At 35.1% G+C, this 17,817-nt stretch overlaps 1 protein-coding gene across 4 annotated transcripts in view; it reads left to right on the forward strand.

Moving 5' to 3' along the window:
- The window catches only part of znf608 (zinc finger protein 608), a 61,760-nt gene that overhangs the window by 15,484 nt on the left and 28,459 nt on the right, over nucleotides 1-17,817 (forward strand). For all 4 annotated transcript variants that reach the window (XM_051929428.1, XM_051929429.1, XM_051929427.1 and 1 more), the window contains one exon: nucleotides 7,421-7,676. In XM_051929428.1, coding sequence (XP_051785388.1) covers nucleotides 7,421-7,676 — 256 coding nt within the window. The remainder of the gene's footprint in view (nucleotides 1-7,420; nucleotides 7,677-17,817) is intronic.

The raw sequence follows: 17,817 nt of genomic DNA on the forward strand, positions 1-17,817 counted from the left end.
TGGAGGCACTTCAGATATTTATGATTTTATATGGGGTTGGGGGGGGGGATTGGTTTAGCAACCTGTTCAAATTCAAGATATTGATTCCAGAGTATTGGGTTGGCCCCTCCACCCTGCTGCTTTTTAACATGACAGGGACTTGACAACGCATGCTGGCTATAGCTGTGGGGCACCAGTTGTTGGCAGAACAGACGTGTATCTCTTGTTTTTGGCTATTCTTGAAAGGGGAAAGGAGAAGGGTGGGGGGAGCCTCTCTCAATTTAATGAAATACAATGCCTTAGTCAGTCCCTCCTTTCCCTTTTCATTATACATTTGCTTCAGACTGCATTCATCAGATGTTACAAAGGCTTCAAAAGAAAAGAAAGAGCTCAGTGTACACCAGCCTTTGTTTTAGTACCCTAATTAATTAGAGGTCCTTGCTAATGGTTGGTATAGAACTTGGGCAGTTAAGTCACCTATTGACCACCACCCAAAAAATATAAATTGAAGCTTTTTGTGGCATTATTGGGCCACATGACAAGTAACCTTTAAATTAGATGACCTTTTGTTGTAAAAAATCTTGTTTCTGCTCTCATAAAATGTCACTTGCAAATATGTATTGCAAATTTTGGCAAGCTGTATTAAGAAATCTTTAACACTTCGGCATACTTTCAAGAATGTAAATTATTAATAGAATCAAAATGTATGCATATTTCTCAGCATTGCAGTTTGTACCTGTAATATAATTTGTCACACAATTTAGTATTAAGTTTTTATGCTTCTGTTATTATTAGGTGGTGTTAGTAGAAGTAAATGTGTAAGCGCTTTGCACCCAGTGACTTGTTAGAGGAGAGGAAAGAAAAGGCAAACACTTCTGCATACACCATGTTACTTGATACTTTGGTTTCAAATGTTGTAATACACGGCTGGCTGATTTCATTGCTGGAACCTGAGTATTTCTGCAGCTCAAAGGAAACTGTGAGCTAATTACACACATCTATCCTATTATAAAATAGCTGGCAATGTTTACGTTCCTCTTTGCAAACCCTTTCAGGTCTGTTTAAAGTATAATTTCAAATGTAGCTAGGGGAAAAATGTATTAGTTTTAAAGGAGGGGTTTAAAAAGACATATTAACGCACCTTTTCACTACACAATAGGCTCAAGTTTGAAATGGTTTGCAAATCATTAAGCAAGCAGAGTAAATTCCTAAGAAGTGGGAAGGGGAGAGGGGAAAAAAAAACTGAGCTACATGAAAATGTCTTTGTTGGCCTCTTTTAAATCTCCAGTCTGTGCCAATGTGTACTACTGGGACAACTTGAAAAGCCTATTATTAAGACTGTTGAGCCATCAAAGCACAGTTGAGAAATAAGTATATACCATAGTTAATTGAATATAATACTCCATTTGAAAATTGACAGTAACATGCAATATAAAGTAAAGGATTAGGCAACAATCCCTCTTTCCTTTTTTTTTTTTTTTTTTTTTTTTTAATGCCTGCACAAGAGGTGAGGCCAAATATAATGTTACTTTGGAAGTCTTGGACACACTGTAAAGCCCCATTTCTACTTTATGATATACTGCACATAGTCTTCTATTCATCCAGTTGGAGATTCAAGGTTGTCTTGAGAGTTGCCAGGTGTTATAACCTTCAGCGTGTTCTGTATGTTTAGATAACAGAGAAAATTTAAGAGAACCCTAATTGGACTTGGTCATACTCGGGGGATGTTGTTCACAGTCCAGCAAATGAAGACTTAGTGCTTCTTTGTCTAACTGGCATGGTAGTGCTCAGATGTAGTATAATTATTTTTTTGAATGTAAGGTGTAAATTTAATCAATTACATTCCAGTCCAGGATATTAATTAACAAGGAGCGATGCAGGTCATTTGATATGTGTTCTCTGCCTGGAATGAGACTCCTCCAGGCACTATGATGTTTACTTAAATGTTGCATGAACTTAAATGGAGTATATGTGAGGCTGATGTAAGACCAAATGAACAAGACAGATTTCTGAGTAGGTCATTCCATGGTGTCATGCTTAGCAAGAAAACTAGCTTTCAAAACAATCTGATTTGCTACTGATCTTAAGTAGTTTAGTGTCGTTTAAGTTGAGCTGGTAGCTGAGTGGTTTACAGAGTAAAACCCACAAGGTATTTTCATTTGAAGGAGTTTTATGAACACCAATACAGAGCACTAAACTAAACACTTAATTTCTCAGTATTCCATTTATATTTGACCTTGTGACAGTTTGATGAGGTCTGCTATTTTGCACACATACATCCATTACCTAAACCTGCCTAATCCCATTTAGGGTTGTGAAGAGCAAGTAAAGTTTCCATTGGCATCAGCTGAAGGCAGGATCTAACCCTGGAGAGAGTGTTGGTACATTACAGAGCTCACCAACACTAGGTTATATAGAGAAATGTTACAAATCAACCTCCCCCACTTCTTTGAGATATGAGATGCAACCCAGAGTTCACAGGAAAGACGTGTACATGCAGAGCAAGCAGACTCCACACTGAAGGACCAGGTCAGGATTCAAACAGATGATCTTGAAACTATGAGGTAGCAGCACTGATTCATCAGCATGCTGCCATTCACACAGAATGTAATTTTTGACATTGGCACAGATGCATAAATGATATGAAATGAATACCATACACTATTTTGGAAACGTTATAGACATAAAGTGGTGCTAGGCTGACATACTGTAGCTATTTCCTGGTACTTTGCTGCTTTCAAGTTTAATAAGTATACTGTGTAGTTCCAATAAAGGAATGTGTAAAGCTACTGTTTCTTTACACTTCTGTGTTTCAGTAAAGCTCGCAAGGGATGATGGAGGTGATGTGTTCTCAGTTTTTTACATCTTTGTAAGTTTGGTGTATTTGTTAATATAGACAGAATTATTCTTATGTGGGAACAAAGTGATCCCCCCCACCCCCAGATAACCTGAAAAATAATTTTATATATGTAGATCTCGGCGAAATCTAAATGTTAAAAAGAAAAAGGCTTGGTTTGTGTGTGCATGCTTGATTTGGCATGGTGAACCTCTACAGTGGTGGATGTGGGGCTAATTCTCTGTGTACAGCAGCATTTGCTTTCTCGGCTTACCCGCAATGTCTGTGACTAATCTAGTGACTAAGGATTTTGTCCATATGTTCACTTTAATCGGAGAAACTTGAGCTGCTCTTAAAGCAATGGAAAAATGAGGTATTTATCAGCCCCGCTGGTTGTGAACGAGGTTATTGCACTTAATGGCCTTATTGTTAATTTCGACCTGTTCTCGCACCCAGAGGCTGGTGTTGAGCTTGGAATGTGCTGTTAATATTGATTCATGAGGTACAGTAATAAGATATTGCTGTTGATTGTGTAGATATTGGAAAAAAATCTGGCAAATTAGTTAAACATATCCATATTTGTTAAACATGTAAAGATAGCTTTTCATTTTAATTTTCATTAAGAATCATGGCCCAGTGCTCTCCCTCCATCTTAGGTTTATCTCTGGGTACTATACACCCTTTAGACTGGCAGGATGTACATGTTGTGTGAACTGGCGAATTTGAATTCACAATATGGCTAATTGTTTACCTTATTTGACAATTGTGTGTGTGTACCCAATTTTACACTGGTATCTCTTGTAGAGGTTAATTCTGCCTTGCATCCCATTGTTTCAGGCTCTGTCTTGTCACAGTATTGAGCTGGAAAGGCACATTTAGAAACTAAATGGGATAGCATTGGCAAAGAGGGTGTTTTATTCAGTTGCATACTTATGTTTGAGAATCTAAATAACCTTGAGCAGCACATATTAGTGCACTGAATCTAAAGTAGTATCCATTTCCTAAAAAGCAAAATCTCAATGTAGGCTTTTTTTAAACTGACTAGGGTCAAGCCTAAGCTTTGAACAATAGCGAAAAAGGAAAACCTGCCTTTTCATTAGGGTTTGACTTATACTGACAAGCTTATACACCACCTCCTCCTCTTATTAATATTCCTTTTGATGTGTGCTTGTAAAACAGAGGATTGGCTGTTAATCTTTTGGATCTCAAGGGCTTTTGGCACTCTCCCATAATTGATGTGTTCCCAGGGTTGCTTTCTGACTACTAATGTTTTTTTTTTTTGGGGGGGGGGGGGGGGGTAATAGCTTGTTTTAAACCAAATTTGATTTAAAATAACTCTTAATCACTTGTATTACTGATTATGTGAAGATTAGATTAGATCTCTGTATTGCCCAGACAGTTTAGCTGTTTTGATTAAAATGAGAAATTAATGAAAGAAAATCTTTTAGTGTCTACACTCATACTAAATCAAAATTAACAGCCTCCTCATTGCTGCTAATAAAATGGAGAGAAATGTCAGTTTATCCAAGGTATCTTTACACAAGTGAAGCATTTATATAATGTATAGTCCATTTAGTCCAGTCTAGGCTGGGCCTGTTAACTTGCCTATTTAATTTGGACTGTAGTTCCTTAGGATTTATGTGGTAATTTAGTAACTGCTACTTAAGTGAGAAAAGCAGACTCTGGATTTTAAATGTGTAGCACTGTCTTATTTATGCACATAATTTAAATTTTGCACTGGCTAGTGGAATTCTCATGCCTGGTGCTTATCCAAGGATTATGTCCAGATTTAGCTCCTCATGTTCTTGGCTGCTTGTCAGAATGTAAGGAAGTGATTCTCAGAGTGCATCTTTTCTTCAGCATAATTTCTCTTAAAATAACAGGAAGTGAATTGTATTGACTATTGTAGTGTTGTGTTTTCTTCTTTGAAGGATGGTGCTGAAATCATTCTGTGGTGGGGAAAATATCAATGGTAATGCATCTTTAGCCTTCTAGCACAGTAATAAATTCTGACCTTTTTTCTACATTTTAAATAGGTTTCACTTGGGTTAGTGATGTGTATGATTTCTTTCTCTTTTTAATACCCAATAATGTTGTGGTGGTGGGCTCCTTGTGATTCTGTAATCAGAGTAGAGAATGGATAGATGTATATGTTAAATGCAAACAGGATAATATCTGTGAGGAGTACATTTAATTTGTAACAATTCATTGCATTGGTATTTATAATTAAATATAAAGACAGAATTGGTACAGATGTATGCCATTTGTGCAGTTTTCTGATGGGGAGAAAAAAAACTGATAAAATACCAACCTTTTGTGCATTTGTTTTTTGTTTTGAAATAACCTTTGTTTAGTGTTTACAAAGCCTGCTCTTCTTGTACTCTATAGACTCCTGGGAATAATCAAGTTGCAATAACTGTGAAGGACTGCAAAGTGTCCATTTTGACATTAACTTTCCTCAATCTGACAGACTGCCAGCAGCAGCTGTTTGACTCATGTGCATTTTCCTCCCCGAGACTGTGGCCTCCTTCTTTCTGTTTATAATGGTTAACATCCACATGCTCCTGTGTTATTAGTGGGAGTTATTCTTAAGAGGCAAAGTAAGCCCAAGTCTGAAACCTTTACAAATGTACTCTTAAATTGATCACCATTCCTAGATATAGTACTGGGGTATTTCTCCATTGTCCTTTATACTGATAATGCAAAAACCTTTGTGGATTTTAGTATTTTGAAATTGTTGGAACCTTTTGGATTATTTTTAGCATTCCCTGTTGAATTTCTTCAGAGTCTCCAAGGGTTAATATACATAGTATGTTCATGCATGTTTGTCTTTTTTTTTTTTTTTTCTCCCACTCTTACTCAAAATAAATTGCAAAGCAGATTTTTTTTCTTAATTGGATACTGGGGCTGTAGAAACTGTTATGGCAGCCATTCCATTCATTATTGCTCCTAATGTGCTTCACGGCATTTGTGTTTGGTGTATAAATGGAGAAAATATGGACGCCCACTTGACTACGTTGTTTCCCTCCCCGTGAAATCTGCACCATGCAGGGTACAGAAATGGTAATCTTTAACCAGTTGCCCAGAATTCTTTGGACATAAGATTGAATTAACTACTGAATGTGAAAAGAAAAATATTGGAGGGCCTTGCGGGGAGGGGTAAATTGTTAAATACGTCCTAATAGAACATTTTAAAATAGTCAATTACAGCTTTAACATTTTAAGACTGTCTTGACACATTTGTATATATTATCAATATCCTGGCTTGTATAGTGTTGAAATTACTGTCTACTGTATTAAAGTTGATTTGTTGATGGTTTTTTTTTTTTTTTTTTTTTTTTTTGTTTTTTTTTGTTAAACCCACTGGTAATGCAGCAACTTCGTTTTAAAACAGCGAATTAAAATGATTACTTTAACCTAGTGAGTCATCTATTAAATGCCCCCTAGCAAATTGTATTTACTAGTAAAAATCCTCTTGTAACCAAAGACAAACAAATGCAGGTTGTTTTTGTATTGCAACATTTGTCATGATTGAATAATGAATCCTGTATTAAAGCAGTTCTCTGTCATGGTTCAAGTGTTCTTGATACAGGGTGTTGCTGCTGAATGGTTACACCTCCCATTTGTTTTACATTAGCAGATAACAAAGTATTCTCAATAGTGATTAGTCCTGCTTTTGCAACATCACACCTCCATTTCAAGAGTGAGCTTTCCAGGATCGCTTGGGGGTGGGAGAGTGAGTGAATCTATGTGTGTTAAGGATTACAGCTCTTATTTGACTCCATTGAGATATTCTTCAACTTCCTTATTAGTCATCTGGCAGTTTCATCCAAAGTGACTAAAGTTAAAATTGTATAGTGTGATTGTTTGTTAACCGTTATTACATCTGGATTATTTGTTACTAGTAAGATTGCAACCACAGTCTTGAGGGTTATATTTCAAAGCTTTCTCTACTAGGTGAGACCTCCTTTTCTGGGTTCTGACTTGGACAGTAAACCAATCTTTTGTTTTTTAGCAAGCCATTTTATACATTTTTTTATTGTGTTGTGTTAATTTTATTGTAGTTAAAATACATTTAATATATGGCAATGAAAGCTATAAACATGAAAGTGTTGTTATTTAATAAAATGTGATACAAGAAGGCAAAGTAAATTAAAATACTTGGTTTTGTTTGCCATGTCAAAATGCATAACTATTGAAAGTGTATAAAGGGTTTTTAAGTCATTATTGTGAGAAAGCAAAACAAGATTTAAAAAAAAAAAAAGGCTGCACATGTATCGGAACCAGTCTATTGTGTTGGCAGAACTTTTAACATAATATCGGGGGGGTTGTAGCCGAAAAGTTGGGGTTTTATTTCAAAAAATGTGTAATTTTTTATTTTCTTTGATTTACTAACAATGAACATCTAAACATATACACTGCATATATAAAGAAGATTCATTCGTTCACTTTTTGAAATGCTATAGTTTGCAATTCTATTGAGGAAGTGTTTGGTTTCTCTGTTCTTTTCAACATTGCGACTTGCAAAGGTTTTTGATCATTTGCATTCTATCTGTACCTGATTTGTTTTTTTTTTCTTTGTCCTCCCACTTTTGTTTTTAACAGGTGGATCCCTTATTTACAGTGCCTGCTCCCCCACCACCAATCTCCAGCAGCTTACCACCCCAAATCCTGCCTTCTTACTTTCTTCCATCGTCAACAAATATTTCTACCCCAACTGAGCAACTATTAGTAAGGACTCGATCAATGGGAGTTAATACTTGTGAGGTTGGAGTTGTAACAGAGCCAGAATGCCTTGGACCCTGTGAGCCGGGGACTAGTGTAAATCTAGAAGGAATTGTATGGCATGAGACAGAAGAAGGTATGGAAAAATCTCTTTTCTTTTGAATTTCTTTGCATTTTAAAATACAAAATGATCTAATGAATTTTTGATGTTTGTTCAACCTCTAATTGAGTTTTGCTTGGGTTTGATCTTTTAGCTGCTCATCCCTCAGTGTTTAATATAAGTTGCAAAAAATAAGTTGCAAAATCTGGTATTTCTATAAATATTATTATTTAAAGCAGAGCCAAATATATTTTCTTGCATTCCTTTTTTTAATCGTAAACTTAAAGCACTGGAAATGTACTAGGATTCAGGTTTCTGTTTTAAAGCACTTATTTTCTCTGATTTGTATTTTGAAATGAGCATTTATTAACAAGTTCCACCTTAAAAACTAAATTTGAGTTTTGCCTGATTGCTGGGGGAAAAGGTGCTGTTCTCCATGTAGCTTAGCTCCTGTTTGCTAAAATGTTTAAGCAGCTTTTGAATGTGTAGGTGTATTTTTTTTTTTTTTTCTTTTTTTTTTTTTTTTTTTTCCCCTGTGATGAAATGAAAAAGCACTTGTGGTTTTTAGTAGTCGGGCTAAAAGAATAAACTAGTCTTCAGGCCGTCAGGCGGATTCTTCAGCTTGACTGATAGACTTGCCTGCAAAGGAGGTGGGTGTGTTCAAAATGTATATTTATGTACTTTCCTGCCTTCTATAAGACGTTTGGCAGCCATAGCATTATTGCTAAACAGGGAAAAGGCAACACTGCTTTTGAGATTGTTTGTTTGTTTTTTTGTACAAATATTTGCCCAGATACTTGCTTATTTCAGCTATTTTGTAATAATATAATGTAGTTAATCTTCTGGAAGATGATGGCAGATTTTTGGTGTAAATTTCTTGCATTAGTTTGTGTTTTCCTCAAGAAAAGTAACATCATATAAGAAGCATTGCTATTTATTAAAATAGCTGCTTTGAACCAGAAGTACATTTTAAGGAAAGTTCTTAGTGTTTAAAGAAAGGCATAATTTGCCGTTTCTTGATATTTAGTTTTCTGCAAATTAAATTTTTATCTCACTATTTTCCTTATTTAAAATCTTTTTGCATTACTTACTGTAATTTTACCTTGGACAAGACCTCATCGGTTTATAATGAAGTCTACAGTGTCCTTTTATCTGCCTCGGCCATCTTCAGAGTGAATGCACACCATTTAAATATGAAGTTAAACTTGCTCAGATGGCCAATTCTTTGGTTCCATTATTGAAGTGAAACCACCAACTCGGAGAGGAGGACTGTATCATGTTCATGAGAATTATGATTTAATTTATTTTATAAAGGCATGTTTTTCAGCTTCCTTTTATATGCTAGGTCAGCTAAGTAACTTATGTGCACTGTGATGTACTGGTCTGCTTTCTTGAATCACTTGTTTTTCCTTTATTTTTTTTCTTAGTTTTGAGCACAATATTTACTGAGCCTAATCTTCAGCTACCCTGTTACTCTGCCTGGGACAGAGGTAGTCATTGAAAGCGGATAGATGCAGGGTGATAACTAGCCAGTGTCTCTCCTTTGCACTCCAGCACTTGAACAGATAGTTCTTACATTGCTTAGTATCAACATTTAACATGCTTTTTAACTACATGTGTCCAAAGAAAGCAGATGATCATGCCGGTTGAGCATATGCATATTGATGAGGGAAGCACTTAAAAGGCTGAATATACCTTAAGATATGGTAGAGCAGATGAATCATGTAGTCTATTGCTAGGAACACTGAGTGATTCACATACTATTGTACAGCATAATTAAGTTCATTATTACAAAGAAACAAATCAGTGCATAGAGTATTCATGAAAATTGACTAAACATAGGCAGCTATAAAAGAAAGTTGAATCCAGAGTATTTAATCTTACTAGGCAAGACATCAGTAAAATGATGTGCATATTCAAACTTTTTTTTTTTTTTTTTACTCTCTCAAATACTGCATTAATTTGCAGGGTGAACTAATTTCAGTGTCAACTCAGAGTTCTGGTAGCCATGTTTATTTTCCCAGATTAGCCGCTTTTTAACTTAAAAAATGTAGTGTTGCTAAAGTTTGCATGTACAAAATTTGGCTATAGTAGCTTAATTACCTGGTGCCCCCTCCACTTCAAATTAGTGCTTTGCTACGGGTGCTGCCAGGATTGCTGCCAGCCAGCCAGGATTATTATCATTGGGTTAAGCAGATTCAGCAGATGGATGGAGGAAACCCTTCTCAATCCACGTTTTAAAGTTAACTTAAGTGCTGCTTAACTTTCTTGCAAACTGGTTAGGCTATTTCACGCAGTGTAGATTCAGATTTATATACATGCTGAAAAGTATGAAAGGGACTTTACCCAAATTGCATAGATATGTCTGTACCCAAATGCATTTAGCTGGTGTGTATTATGTAAACCTTGTTAAATACTGTCACTTTGCAGAGTTCCTATAATGAATCAATTTTTACTGGAATATGCCAAAGATTCTCATAAGCAGGTACAGTACATGGTTGGAACGCATGGAATGTGCAGGGTTTGTATCCCTTATGTCACTTTGACATATAGACATATTTTAAAAACAATGCATTACAGTCCTTATGTGTAATAAAAAACCCAAAATTCTGTGTGGTCTTATTTTTCTGTTCCTGACAGATTAGTAATAGCACATTGCGGTTACATTCACTTGGGAACCAGCTATGCAAAATATGATGGTTGGCACTAATAATTATTTTATCAGCATTGTCTATTCCAGTACAGAACGATTACTTAAATTTAAGTAAAAAAATACTTTTAAATGTTTTTTCATCTTGCTAGCATGCTGTTTTGATCTTTCTCGGCCTTCTAATAATGCCGTCTTACTAGTAGGCGTCTTCTATTCCTCACTATGTCAGCCTTTTGTTTTAGTGCCTGGAAGAAAATGCAAGAGGCTACTGTTTCACTGCCTGTAATTGCTAGAAACTCTAAGAAGTGAGTGGCCCTACAGCATGCTTTTTATCAAGCAGATCACATGTCGGCATGAGTGAGGGTGTTGCTTTGTTGGACATATCTTTTAAAGCTGCACCCCTGAAGCAATAAGAGTGCCAAATGTCTTCAAAATAAGGTCCTTCTCATTTATGTATTAACAGATTGACTTCCTTCTTTACTATGATTTGTTGGCACTGGGGTTTGAGAAAATATTTATTTTTGAATGAAAATGTTCATTTTCTTGTTTCCTAATGACCTTTTTTTGTACAGTTTTTAAATCTTTATATACCATATTACAACATAATGCACATGTTTTTTTTATGTTGTGCATTAAGCCTACAAAATATGCAGCCAGTTTAAAAATTGTCTATGTATAAGGGTTAATTTTGTGACATGGACCTTTTTTGTGCTTAAACATTTCAAGAGTATAGCTTTCTTTTATTGTGCAATGACCTAGAAATATGGTTTAAGTCGCACTAGATAGCTTTTGTATAAAGTCTTTTTGTAGTCTCGAAGCAGCTGCACGGTTTTGTTTTTCTCTTCCCTTTTCCCTGCTCTCAGTGAATCCACTCGCCCTCATTGTTTTCGGTCTTGTGTGTATATTGGCTTTATTATTAATGCTATATTAGTGTAATTTGCTCATTTGATTGTTTTATAAAGCTAAATGAGCAGTGATGTGTGAACTCTGGTCACTGGGTCTAAATTACATGCATGGTTGCAGCATAGGCCATTTGTTTAATGAATTGGTGCAGAAAATTAAGCCTTTGCATCCCTTCCTGTCAAGTGTTAGGTGGTAGCTATTTTAGCACCTTTATACAACATTATTAGCACTGAGTTATAAATCATTTAAAATAGCCTTTTTTCCCAGTTATTGTAGAGAATTCAGATTATGCTTTATTCGGTGTGTCTTGTATTGTGTGTGTGTGTGTGTGTGTGTGGTGTTTTTAATCTAAAATTCTAGAGCTGCTGATTCTGCTGAAATATATAGAGTGTTCATCATATTTTGAAAGGTCTAAACCATTGTGGCAAAATGTAATAATCAGCATGTTAGATTAGAGTTCAGAACCCCCTGTCAACATGCAGGGCTAATTCACTTGATTTTATTTTATTTTTTTGTAGTGCTGAGATGATCTTTATACATGTATAGGTAGACAACTTACTTGGTAATTAATTATATAATGTGAATATGAATTTATTTTACAAAGAGAAGTACTATGAGAAATCTCAAGAGGTCTTAATTTGTAGGGAGGGGTTGACTTTGTTATGCGAGTAGCGTGGAGTCTGCTATCTTCTGGGTTTCTCAAACCTTTCTTCCAGATTTATAAATCAAGGTAAAATTTTTTTTTTTTTTTTTAAAAAACAAATATTTATAGATGTACATACTGTCAAAGAATTTATAAAATTCTGATGTATTTTCTGTATTTTACCCATATATGCTGTGCTTGTTCATTTTCATACAGTTTTTCATATTTGGATATTTTGACCATGCTTAAGGTTTATTTTTTTGGAGCTCTCTCCGATACAGGTTAGGAAGCCCACCCCATTGTGTCACTCTCCTACACAAAATAGTTGGTTAAAAATGAATGAAGTTGTAGTTGGAGGCAATATTCTAAGTAGTGTAGATGTGAAGAGAGTGTCTCACAATTCTGTGCTTGGTTAACTCCGCCTAGAGTCCTCATCTTTCTGTGTGTTGTGTCCTAGGGGAAGCTGGGCTTGTTTTGTTGAGTCATTTCTATGCTAATGATCTCAGTGTGGTGGTCTGCTCCTGAAGTTGCCCGAGTACTTGACACATAAGACATGAATTACCTTTAAATTTTGCTTTTAAAACAGCAAGGCTCAGAATGTCACAGTTGCCACCTTATCATACTGTGCATGCATATAGTATTATACTGTCTGGAAAGACTCTTGAAAATAAGCTGGTTCAGTATTTTTTCACATTGTTTCATGAACTAGATAATCAAGATATGTTCAGAATTTTGTCATTTTTAATATAGTAGAGCACTAAGGCTATAGTATTAAAAACCAATCCTTTTGCTTATTTAAAAAAAAAGCCAAAATGTTTGCATCATGCAGGCAAGTATATACAGTACTCATTTCTTGAGAAGGTTACAAAAAAGATTTTTAAGAACTGGTAAATCCCTTTAATCTAAAGCAGCAGATACATCTGTAGAACTAAGACAAGAAGAACCTTTCTCTATTATAGGCTCAAAAAAATCAGCCTTTCTGCCTTTATACCAGTGTAATAATAGCCTTATTTAAATGCTGTATACAAATGGCACTTACAGCAGCTTGGTGAAGAGCCAGTCACAGCCTGCTGAATAAGGGGGCGGACAGTATTATTTGAGAATCTCTTAAACCGCACATAGTATAGCAACCATCATACATTAACTGCCTCCTGCCAACAGAATGAAATCTAATGCTGTGTCCCTAGAGCCTTAGTACACACAGTTAAATTATTCTTTGTGTGTGTGATGTGTGGTGTTTTCTTTGGGAAAGGAAAAAATGAGGTTAGGAAAAGAGAAAAAAGAAATGCAAGTTAAACCTCAAAGCTGATTGGTGTAAATGTGGCAGAACATGAAATGACTTGCTGCAGTGACAAAACGAGTGGAGGAGGGGAACTCAGGCATTCAAGGCGCAGTCCTTTACAGAAGCTGTATCTTCATTCAGCAGCATTCATCATATCCAGAAGCACTGCATGGCAAGCCAAATTTTCTTTTACGTGACATTCCGAGAAGAGAAAATAAAGCTGAATTGGCTCAGGTTTTGTATTTGGGAGGTGGGCAGTAATAGGTAGCTGTCCCAGTTTGACCTTGGGTGTGTTGTCCTACCACTTCCATACAAATTATTTAATTCTGATTTAATTACAAGTTGTGATATAAAATTGGTAGTGTTTTAACAAAATAATAAAAAAAAATATCTTCTTTAAACGCCCATTCTATACATCCATTTTGCTAACTCGCTTAACCAAAGCAGGATCATGGGGCGGGTGGAACCTCGCATAGCTCTTTAAATAGCCTCTCTGAAAACAAGCAAGTAGGTACACTGTAAATGCTAAATTATTATTCTTTTAGGTAAGGGAAAAACAGAAAGTGTCATTGATTGTTTGTTGATGTGTTTTGCTTCAGATTCCCAGTGTTTAAAGTCCTTTTATTAATTTAAGTTTTACAAAGGTCAATTTTTTCTTAGCTTTCATCCAACATTCCTAACAAACAAAAATAGAAATAACAGGTGACTCACTCCCGTTTTTATTTAATATTGCCTTTTCATATTGACATTCAATTTCCTCATTCTTTTACTGGAGTTGAACAAATGTTACATATCTACATTCTTATATTTTTAGATACAGAACTGTTATGTTTTACAACCTTAATTCTCATACTGCTTACAGATTACAAAGTTGGGTTACTATACTTCTACTTTCTTAAATCTGGAGGGGAAAGTGCTTCATTTGCTTAATATTTTGCATTGTTGCTACACATCAAGAAGGTTTATAATATCTGGTATTGGAGGCGAGTGAATTCCCATCAATCCATCACATAAATGCCATATTTTATCAAGATCATGAAAAAATGTGGGTACATCTCTCCCTTACCACATAACCATAGAGTGCTGAAATGATTTGCTTTAGCAATATTTGCTTGTTGATTCATTTTGTTAAGCAATCATTTACAGTATTGGCTGTAAGAAGCCAGAACATCAGACAATATAGGCTGCAGTGAGGCACGGTGCTAATCCACAGGGGCTCACTCAATTCTACGTCTAGGTTGACTGGTACCAGGCTAAATTAGATTTGTTGCCCAACCTAATCTGGATGACTTTAAGAAGTGAAAGGAAAGCAAAACAACCTGACAGACATTGAGAACATATAGACTCTGCATAGACAGTAAACGGATTTGAGCCCAGTGTTGTGAGGCAGCAATAAGTATTGTACCACTGTTCTTCCCTAAATTTATACATATTTTAAATAATTTGCATTGTTTTTAATATTATGCTTAAATTTAAATACATTCCCATGCAATACAGGGTTGGAGAGCTACAATAGTAATAATAATACAGCCTGTTTCAGTGTATAGATTTATTTTCATTATGTGTACCCAGCTGAGCATCTATTCAGTTTTTTTTTTTTCCTTGATATGCGGCCAGTCTACTTGGGATTGCTGAGATATATATAATTTTTAATAATGTGAAAGACTTTTTTTTTTTTTTTTTTGCTCTACAGGGATTGATTCTGTTTAGGCATGACAAAGTTTAACAAATTTGATTGCTAAAGCTCCTGCCAGTGTGTTTGGCTTCCCGATACGAGGATAATCAAAATGGAATGGTTTGCAGCCAGAAACATCAAAATGTTTATGATGGCAGGATTTGTGGCATTATTATAAGGATGTTGTCCTAATAGGTGAACTGTTCCCAGTGCAGCCAAAAATCAGCTGTCTGTTGTAATAAAACAATAGAACTATTCTGAATTCTCTTAAGGAAGAAATGCACTAGCAAAACATACCTGTTTTATAATTTCCATCCCATAGATTTGCTTTGCAGTTGGATGAGACCTCTTTCAAAGAACTACAATTTAGTATTTTTTTTCTGCTATAGCATACCAAAATATTTGCTGTTTCTTTTAAAGTTTCCTTAATTTATGCAGGCTTAAACAAACTGAGGGTCCATTATACTGACATAATGGAAATATTTCACTTAATTGTGTGGGTTCTGCTGTTTGTTGCAAACCAGACTTGTACTGCGTCAATGAGTAGCAAGTAACCAGCCTGCATGGAGAAGGAGTGTACACGTTCAGGTTTTGTTAATTTTTTTACCAAACCAATATTTAAAGAAAATTTTCTGTTTTATCAATTGCTTTGGTCTCTCTAAATTGGATTTTAAAAATGTATAAATAATAAAAACAGTTTTGTTTTGGCCAAAACTGTGGGGTTATGCAATGCCACTACTAATTAGCTACTTTGCACATCTGCTTTTGCCCCTTTGACAATAGACACCATTTCTGTGGTCTTGTAATTTTAGAGTAGTGCTGTTTGTTTTACTGTATGGAATCCAAAGTGATCTTTTCCTCCTGATTCAGCACTAGTGGCTGAGGATACAGTACCATTGAAAACTGTGCTGATTTTAAAAAAGAAAATCTGCATTCTAAATAGACCACATTAACAAGGGACCACAAAGACAATACTAGTTGCAGTTAAAGGTGCGCAAACTACTTCTAGAAATGAGAGGTGCTAGGTATCAAGAGACAACAGTTAAATTATGCTTCCTTCCCATTGCTACTTACCATTGCATGGGTAAGTCTGACCAGCTAAATAAACATAATGATGATCTGCTGTTTTTATGGGTCTTTTTGTAGGCAGTATGGCATTGTCTCACAGCTACAGGCCTTTGTTACATTTATCCACAAGTCATTTTTTCACAATACCATCTGTGGTCAGGTATTTTCATAGATGCTAAGATAAAAGCATAACATTATGTTTTTGCCTCTTTTTTTATATAATGAGTACAGCCCCAGAAGGTAGAATAATCAAATTTGGAATAGGCTTTTTTTTTTCTTCTTCTTCAAAAACCACCATCAATAGTGGCATCTTGATGATTCCTTACGTAATAATTATTGGGGAATGTGTTCCATATGTCTAGCATTTCACTACATCTAGTATGTTTGTTACTGATATATAACCAGTTCAGTTATTTCTTTTCTTGAGATTAGTTAGTATTAAAGATTTTTGATTGGGGGGAAAATATTAAGATAGTTTACATAGGTTCAAGCAAAACTAAAATGTTATGTCAATAAAAAGATCAAAATAACATTGTTTGGCATTATGTTGTCCAGTTCACTATCAATGGAAAAAGTGCAAAGGTAAATGCATGTGCCTTAATGAACATCCGTGCATTCTGACTACCTCTTAACCCCTCACACACGTACGTACACACACACACAAACACTCCCTGCTCCCTTAAATATGTGTCCTCTGGGATAATTGCAACCTGACACAGCATGACCATTGCACAGATAATTATTTTAACCAATGATATCCTATTTCTTTTCTGTTCTGGTTTATTTGATCCTTTTCATATTAATGTATGTGTGAAGCATTGAAAGAAACCCAAGCAGTCAATTTAAAGTGCATCTGGTAATCGGTGAATTTCTGAAATGTGTGATCAGGGTTTACATTTTTATGAGTTTGAAGGGTTCAAAAAGTGATACCTATGTTTATTTCATTTTGAATACTCCTATTTTTCCCCTTATGTCTGAATGTTTTTAACTTCTGTACATTGTTCACATAACAGTTCAGTAGCCCCAAAACACTAAATCTAATTTTTATTCACAACACCCTTCTTCACCAAACAGAAGACAGCCAAAGTCGAGGGGAATATAACAAAAGGTAATGGGGGTAAAGAAGAATGGTATCGTAAAAATGGCTTGCAGTGGTTGAGCTTGTTCAATGATTCCTACCAGAGGATAACATAAATGAAATGTTGCCATATATATTTTTTAATTGCACCTCTTAGTGTAAGGTTTTAATTTCCTTTAATTTTAAGTAATACAGAGTGTAATTTTACTACTGCATCTTAATTGGCAGGTTTGAATTCTTCTAGTTGAGTAGAGGAAATTCACATCCTTGATATACTTATTTTATTCTTTGATCACTTTATTGTATTCTAAATTTAGAACCGATTAAGTTCCCCATTAGAGGTATCTAGATAAAATCTTTTTTATAGTTGTGCATCCAGTTAAATTCTTACATAATTGGCAGATGGTGCCTTATTTTCACGAACTCATTTTTATTGCGGTTTTCTTTTTTTTTTGTTGGTGCGTTTTTACTTGTTTTGTGAATGAAATATAGTATGTTTTATATATGGATTCCTTCTACTGCTTCTAAAATAAAATTTGGGTTGTCGGTTTTGTTTCTTCATATTTCAAATGTGTATTGTTTTAATCTGCAAAAATAAGAGGTAATATTAATAAAGTGTATATTTATATAGTTTTATAATCTTAAAAGTGTAGGGTGAGAATAGCTACAAATCTAATACATAGATCAACAATTCTAAAACTTCTTGTCAATTCATTAAATCTTTTTACCTTGAAAAAAGTAGTGTACACATTCACTTTATCCAAATTCACTTTGCAAGCACAGCTAAAATAAAATACTGTAGTTTAAATGTGCTTTTTTGACATATGGAGCATAAAAGTAAATTTACTTTAAACTGCTTGTTTGGGGTCATACAGTGC

The sequence above is a fragment of the Erpetoichthys calabaricus genome, chromosome 7, assembly GCF_900747795.2.
Source record: "Erpetoichthys calabaricus chromosome 7, fErpCal1.3, whole genome shotgun sequence".
Taxonomy (NCBI): Eukaryota; Metazoa; Chordata; class Cladistia; order Polypteriformes; family Polypteridae; genus Erpetoichthys; species Erpetoichthys calabaricus.